Source organism: Zeus faber (assembly GCF_960531495.2).
Source record: "Zeus faber genome assembly, chromosome: 15".
NCBI classification, from domain to species: domain Eukaryota; kingdom Metazoa; phylum Chordata; class Actinopteri; order Zeiformes; family Zeidae; genus Zeus; species Zeus faber.
The window spans coordinates 3,424,321-3,431,820 of NC_137194.1; the positions used below are offsets into that span (position 1 = coordinate 3,424,321).

The 7,500-nt window shown below is 48.8% G+C and overlaps 1 protein-coding gene across 1 annotated transcript in view; it reads left to right on the plus strand.

Moving 5' to 3' along the window:
- plxna3 (plexin A3) overlaps nucleotides 1-7,500 on the plus strand; it is a gene marked incomplete at its 3' end in the record, with an annotated part of 66,524 nt that overhangs the window by 41,265 nt on the left and 17,759 nt on the right. The window contains exons 13-22 of the mRNA XM_080014782.1: nucleotides 1,134-1,230; nucleotides 1,947-2,137; nucleotides 2,210-2,358; nucleotides 2,485-2,605; nucleotides 2,725-2,861; nucleotides 3,281-3,451; nucleotides 3,567-3,660; nucleotides 5,298-5,417; nucleotides 5,497-5,616; nucleotides 6,124-6,267. Of these exons, the coding sequence (XP_079870908.1) occupies nucleotides 1,134-1,230; nucleotides 1,947-2,137; nucleotides 2,210-2,358; nucleotides 2,485-2,605; nucleotides 2,725-2,861; nucleotides 3,281-3,451; nucleotides 3,567-3,660; nucleotides 5,298-5,417; nucleotides 5,497-5,616; nucleotides 6,124-6,267 (1,344 nt within the window). The remainder of the gene's footprint in view (nucleotides 1-1,133; nucleotides 1,231-1,946; nucleotides 2,138-2,209; nucleotides 2,359-2,484; nucleotides 2,606-2,724; nucleotides 2,862-3,280; nucleotides 3,452-3,566; nucleotides 3,661-5,297; nucleotides 5,418-5,496; nucleotides 5,617-6,123; nucleotides 6,268-7,500) is intronic.

Here is a 7,500-nt window from a genome sequence, read left to right on the forward strand (position 1 = left end):
CTACAACACTGTAACACACACTGCAAAAAACACTAACAAACACGTTAACAAACACTGTAACAAACACTGTAACACAGACTGTAACAAACACTGCAACACACACTGCAACACACACTGTAACAAACACTGCAACACACACTGTAACACAGACTGTAACAAACACTGCAACACACACTGCAACACACACTGCAACACAGACTGTAACAAACACTGCAACAAACACTGCAACACACACTGTAACACACTGTAACAAACACTGCAACACACACTGCAACACACACTGTACCACACTGTAACACACTGCAACACACACTGCAACATACACTGCAACACACACTGCAACACACACTGCAACACACACTGCAACACACTGCAACACACACTGCAACACACACTGCAACACACTGCAACACACACTGTAACAAACACTGCAACACACACTGCAACACACACTGTAACACACTGCAACACACACTGCAACACACTGCAACACACACTGCAACACACACTGCAAAAAATACTAACAAACACTGTAACAAACACTGCAACACACTGCAACACACACTGCAAAAAACACTAACAAACACTGTAACAAACACTGCAACACACACTGCAACACACACTGCAACACACACTGCAACACACTGCAACACACACTGCAACACACACTGTAACACACTACAACACACACTGCAACACACACTGCAACAAACACTGTAACAAACACTGCAACACACACTGCAACACACACTGTAACACACTGCAACACACACTGCAACACACTGCAACACACACTACAACACACTGCAACACACACTGCAAAAAACACTAACAAACACTGTAACAAACACCAACATACACTGCAACACACACTGCAACACACACTGTAACAAACACTGCAACACACTGCAACAAACACTGCAAAAACACTAACACACAGCAACACACACTGTAACACACTGTAACACACACTGTAACACACTGTAACAAACACTGTAACACACACTGCAACACTCACTGTAACAAACACCATAACACACTGTAACACACACTGTAACACACACTGTAACACACTAAGATTATACGTTACACCTGAAATGTATTCATATTTATCTCCCTCTCCCTCCCTCTAGTACTGGTATGAGGGTGATGAAGCAGGGGACATGGAGGTCGACTTCTCCATCGTCTGGGACGGAGACTTCGCCATCGACAAACCGTCCTCCATGAAGGGTGAGACAGGCCCCGCCCCCTTAGCATGGCACTGCTAGCGTAGCGTAGCACAGGTTAGCATGACAACGTGTCGCCTGGGAACAGGACGCTTGGCGGCCCCGTCCTGGGCTCCTATAAATTACCCAGGTGTCCCTGAGCAAGGCACCTCCCCCCCCAGGGCTCCAGACTCCTCCCCCAGGGGGCGTTCCTCGCAGTGCCCCCACCCTAACCCCCATCAGATCCAGATCAGCACCAGGGGGCGCTGAACAGCTCCCTTCCTCTTCACCCCAGTGTCCACAACATCTGGCCTCGGCTTTGATGCTCCACCACCCCCTGGTGGAGGAACGTGGTGTTTGTTACGGACCTTCAGCCCGAGCTAAGCTCCAGTTCGTGGGTCCAGCGCCGCTAGGGTTGAGATCAGGAAATGACCCCCGGCCACGCCCCCCAACTTCCTCCATCCCTGCCCACCAGGAGGCGTTGCAGTCCCTCAGTAGAACTATGGAGTCACCAGGTGGAGAGTTTTCCAGCCCCATGTCCCCAGTGGCTCAGAGAGGGTGGTGCACTCTGAACTGCTGCTCAGAGTCCTCCCTCCGGTTCACCATGACCAGCTCCACCCTAATGCTGTGTGTGTGTGTGTGTGTGTGTGTGTGTGTGTGTGTGTGTGTGTGTGTGTGTGTGTGTGTGTGTGTGTGTGTGTGTGTGTGTGTGTGTGTGTGTGTGTGTGTGTGTGTGTGCAGCGCTCCTGTATAAGTGCGAGGCTCAGCGTTCCAGCTGTGGCCAGTGTCTCAAGGCTCCGCCCCCCTTCGACTGTGGTTGGTGCACAGACAGCAGGAGGTGTGTCCTGCGGCAGCATTGCTCCGCCCCCGAGCACAACTGGATGCACCACGGCCGCCACAACCTGCGCTGCAGCCACCCGCGCATCGGCAAGGTAGGGACTCAAACCCGCAACCCTTGGCCCCTCCCTGCTGCCACGGGCTACTAACGGTCGCCGTGGTTACAGATCGCGCCGCTGACCGGACCCCGGGCGGGCGGGACCCGGGTCACCATCGAGGGGGAAAACCTCGGGCTCCAGGTCCGAGAGATCGCTCACGTCCAGGTCGCAGGGGTCCGATGCAACCCTGTTCCATCTGAATACATCAGTGCTGAGAGGTGTGTCTGACTAGCTGTCTGTCTGGCTAGCTGTCTGTCTACATGTCTACCTGTCTGTCTGGCCTGCTGTACGTCTGACTGCCTGTCTGTCTGCAGGACAGTGTTAACCTGTCTGTCTCCCTGCAGGATAGTGTGTGACATGGCCGAGGCTCTTCTTCCTGTTTCCCCTGGTGGTCCGGTCGAGCTCTGCATCGGAGTCTGCAGCGCAGAGTTCAGGACGCTGTCGTCCCAGAGCTACGCCTTCGTGGTGCGGATCTGATCTGATTTCATCTGGATGTCATATCATCTCATCTGGACTAAACCCGGATCCAGTGGAAATGATCCTGGATTTAATGAGAATTGAATCTGATTTCATGTGGATTACAGAGCCCCATTTTCGGGGGCGTGTCCCCGGAGAAGGGTCCTGTTTCCGGGGGAACCAGGCTGACGGTGGCCGGACGCCATCTTGACGCTGGGAGCTCCGTCAGGGTGTTCATCGACAGGGAGGAGTGTCTGTTCGTCAGGTAGAGAAATTAACAAACTCAATCTGGATTTAGGAATTATTATTGTTCTTGTAAATTCTTATTTATATTCTTATTTATTATGAATATTGTCAAGCTGAGGGAAGAACAATTTGAATAAAAATGTATTGATTGTAATAATTAAGTTTATTAATAACATAAAGTAACAATCATCATATATATTGAATCCCTGGGGAGATTAAGGAATATCTATGAAACAAAATTCTGAAAATTAAGGTAAAAAAAGATTATAATAATAAAAAACAATATTATGTAAATCAAAAAAATATGAATCAAAATTTAACAAAAATGACAGTTTGGTGTAAAGTTGCTGCAGCCGTTGTGTGTTTTACTACCAAACTAAACTCCTTCCCAGGAAGTTCCCGCTCAGTTCCATATAAACCCCTCCCCTCCTCCTCCAGACGGACCAATCGGGACATTGTCTGCGTAACCCCGCCCTCCCTGCCGGGCACTGGCCCCGCCCCCATCCGGCTGATGATTGACAAGGCTGAGGTGACAAGTCCCAGCACCCGCTTCCTCTACAGCGAAGACCCGAGTGTCATCAGCATCGAACCCAGCTGGACCATCCTGAAGTAAGACAGACAGGCAGGAAGACAGGCAGACAGACAGACAGACAGGTAGGCAGACAGACAGATGGTTGACTGACTTGTCTGTCTGTCTGTGTGTGTGTGTGTGTGTGTGTTTCAGTGGGAGTACAGTCATCACCGTGACAGGAACCAACTTATTGACGATCCAGGAACCGAAAGTCAGAGCAAAGTACGGTGGAGTGGAAACTACCAATGTAAGTACTTTTCTCATAACCCTGTACCCTCCTTACTACATACTGTGCACTATACCCTACAACCTACACTCCCTGACACTAGTATGCCCTCGACCCATTGTACCCCTAATACACCCTAACCCCTTATACATCTAGTATACCCTACACCCCTCATAACTCAAGTATACCCTATGCCCCTTATACATCTAGTATACCCTACACCCCTTATACCTCAAGTATACCCTACACCCCTTACACATCTAGTATACCCTACACCCCTCATAACTCAAGTATACCCTACGCCCCTTATACATCTAGTATACCCTACACCCCTTATACCTCAAGTATACCCTACACCCCTTATACATCTAGTATACCCTACACCCCTCATAACTCAAGTATACCCTACACCCCTTATACATCTAGTATACCCTACACCCCTTATACCTCAAGTATACCCTACACCCCTTATACCTCAAGTATACCCTACACCCCTTATACATCTAGTATACCCTACACCCCTCATACCTCAAGTGTACCCTCCACCCCTTATACATCTAGTATACCCTGCACCCCTCATGCCTCAAGTATACCCTACACCCCTTATACATCTTGTATACCCTACACCCCTTATACCTCAAGTATACCCTCCACCCCTTATACATCTAGTATACCCTACACCCCTCATTCCTCAAGTATACCCTACACCCCTTATACATCTAGTATACCCTACACCCCTATACCTCAAATATACCCCACACCCCTTATATATCTAGTATAACCTACACCCCTTATACATCTAGTATACCCTACACTGCTCATACCTCTAGTATCCCCTACACCCCTCCTACCTCAAGTATACCCTACACCCCTCATAACTTAAGTATACCCTCCACCCCTCATACCTCTAGTATCCCCTTTACCCCTCATATGGGGGATGGTAGCTCAGGAGGTAGAGCTGGTGGTCTAGTAATCTAAAGGTTGCTGGTTTGATCCCAGGCTCCTCCTGCTAGCATGCTGTAGTGTCCTTGAGCAAGACACTTAACCCTTAATTGCTCCTGATGGCTGCGTCCGTCGGTGTTTGAACAATTGTAAGTCGCTTTGGATAAAAGCGTCTGCGAAATGGAATGTAATGTCATACTTCTAGAATACACTACACCCCTCATAGCACTAGTATACCCTACAACCCTCAGAACTCTAGTATACCCTACACCCCTCATACCTCTAGTATACCCTTCACCCTCATAACTGTAGTATACCCTACACCCCTCATACCTCTAGTATACCCTACACCCCTCATACCTCTAGTATGCCCTTCACTCCTCATACCTCAAGTATACCCTACACCCCTCATACCTCAAGTATATCCTTCACCCCTCATACCTATAGTATACCCTACACCCCTCATACCTCTAGCCTACCCTCAACCCATTATAGCCCACGCATACCCTTGACTTGAACTGTTGTGTCAACCTCTGCTGTTGTAAAGCCTGAATTTACCCCCAGGGATTAACACAGTGTTATCTTATACCCAATACCCTTACGTCCCTAGTACACCCCATACCCCTTATGCCTGAGCGCTTATAGTCAAACATTTATTTCACTCAAATACCATTTATGTAAAATGAAGGTAATATTTGGGTATTGGCCCCCGTCAGGTGTGTAAGCTGGTTAACGACACGGTGATGACCTGCTTGGCTCCTGGTCTGGTTTACAACAAACTCAAACCACCAGAGGGGGCGCTGCACCCCGACGAGTTCGGCTTCATCATGGACCAGGTAACACCTGTGCACACACACATAATAACACACACCCAGTGCACACACACTCACACACGTTGACGTTGTGTGCGTGCAGGTGGCATCCCTCCTCGTGCTCAACTCCACCCCCTTCACCCACTACCCCAACCCGACCTTTGACCCCCTGGGGAACTCTGGGATCCTGGAGGTCAAACCGGGCTCCCCCATCATCCTCAAGGTCCAGTTCACACTTTAATCCAGACTAAATACTGTTGAGGTCATTTGGGTTTAATTTACACATTTAATGATTGAAATTGAAATTAAAATGAAAACGAATGGTGTATTTTCCTTATTGCTTGATTATATATTTTTGATTCTTCCACGCAAAAGAACAAATAAATATATATGTTAAAAAAAACATGTTTAAATTGAACTCTCTCAGACTTGAACATTTTAAAAGTTAATTTTTAAAAGTTATATAAATGATATTTAATAATTTTATATTCCTACTTCTATTTATATTATATGTATTTATATATTACATTATATCAATGAAGAGTATATTAACTATTAAAACTGTGTGGAACATTTTGTTTTTAGATTAATTTATTGTGTAGTTCTGTTCTGTAGCTCTGTTTGCTTGATTATTTCATTTTAACAACTCTCCTCTAATTGGTTGATTATTTTCATTTTAACAACTCTTCTCTAATTGGTTGACTAAACAGGTTTTATTCTTTATCTCCAGGGGCGGAACCTGGTCCCGCCTGCGCCCGGCAACAGTCGTCTGAACTACAGCGTTCTGATCGGCGACGCCCCCTGTCTGCTGACCGTGTCAGAGCACCAGCTGCTCTGTGATTCGCCGGATCTCACCGGAGAACAGCGAGTGGTGGTGAGCGACAGGGGGTTAGCCTCGCCCCCCCACCCCCCCAGCCAATCAGAATGATCACACTTTAAGATACTTGGGAAGAGAACATTACCCACGCACACTGCCTCCGGAGATAAGACAAGATACAATAATTCTACTAGGGTTTCGTGGTACATAGGTGCATAATGTATACTAGTGTGTACTCTGGGTTTAAGGGGCGGGGTACAAAATAAGATAAAACGTTATTAACTCAGGGTTTGGATTCATTCAGGTAGAATGATGGTGAGCTTTTCTCAGATTCATTCAAATTATATCAAAGAGGAGGAGAGGAAAACAGAGGGGGAGGAGAGAGAGGGGAAGGAGGGAGAGAGGAAGGAGAGGGAGGGAGAGGAGAGGGGGAGAAGAGAGAGGGGAAGGGGAGGAGAGGGAGAAGGAGGAGGGAAAAGGGGAGGAGAAAGAGGGGGAGGAGAAACAGGGGGAGGAGAGGGGGGAGAGAGGAATGAGAGGGAGAAGGGGAGGAGAAAGAGGGGGAGGAGAGGGAGAAGGGGAGGAGAGGCAGAGGAGAGAGAGGGGAGGAGATGGAGAAGGAGAGGGAAAGGGGGAGGAAAAAGAGGGAGAAGGGGAGGGGAAACAGGGGGAGGGGAGGGAGGAGGAGAGGAGGGGGAGGGGAGAAAGAGAGAGAGAGAGGAAGGAGAGGGAGAATGGGAGGGGGGGTGGAGAGGGAAAAGGGGAAGAGAGGGAGAAGGGGAGGAGAAAGAAGGGGAGGAGAGGGGGGAGGGGAGAGAGAGAGGAAGGAGAGGGAGAAGGGAAGGAGAAAGAAGGGGAGGAGAGAGGGGAAGGGGAGGAGAGAGGGGAAGGAGAGGAAAAAGAGGGAGAAGGGGAGGAGAAACAGGCGGAGGGGAGGGAGGAGGAGAGGAGGGGGAGGGGAGAGAGAGAGCGGAAGGAGAGGGAGAATGGGAGGAGGGAGAGGGGGAGGAGTGGGAGGGGAGAGAGAGAGGGGAAGGAGAGGGAGAATGGGAGGGGGGGAGGAGAGGTAGAAGGGGGGAGGAGAGGGAGAAGGAGGAGAGGGATGTTGAGCTTATCTCAGATTCATTAAAATCATATCAAAAAGGAGTAGAGGAGAACAGAGGGGGAGGGGGAGGAGTGCAGGTTTCTCCTCCTGAGAGAAGGGGAGGATGGAGTGATGAGGGGGTGTGGCCTCTTAAAGGTGAAAGTCATTAATTCTACCTGCAGGGGATTCTGGGTAATTGGTCTGAT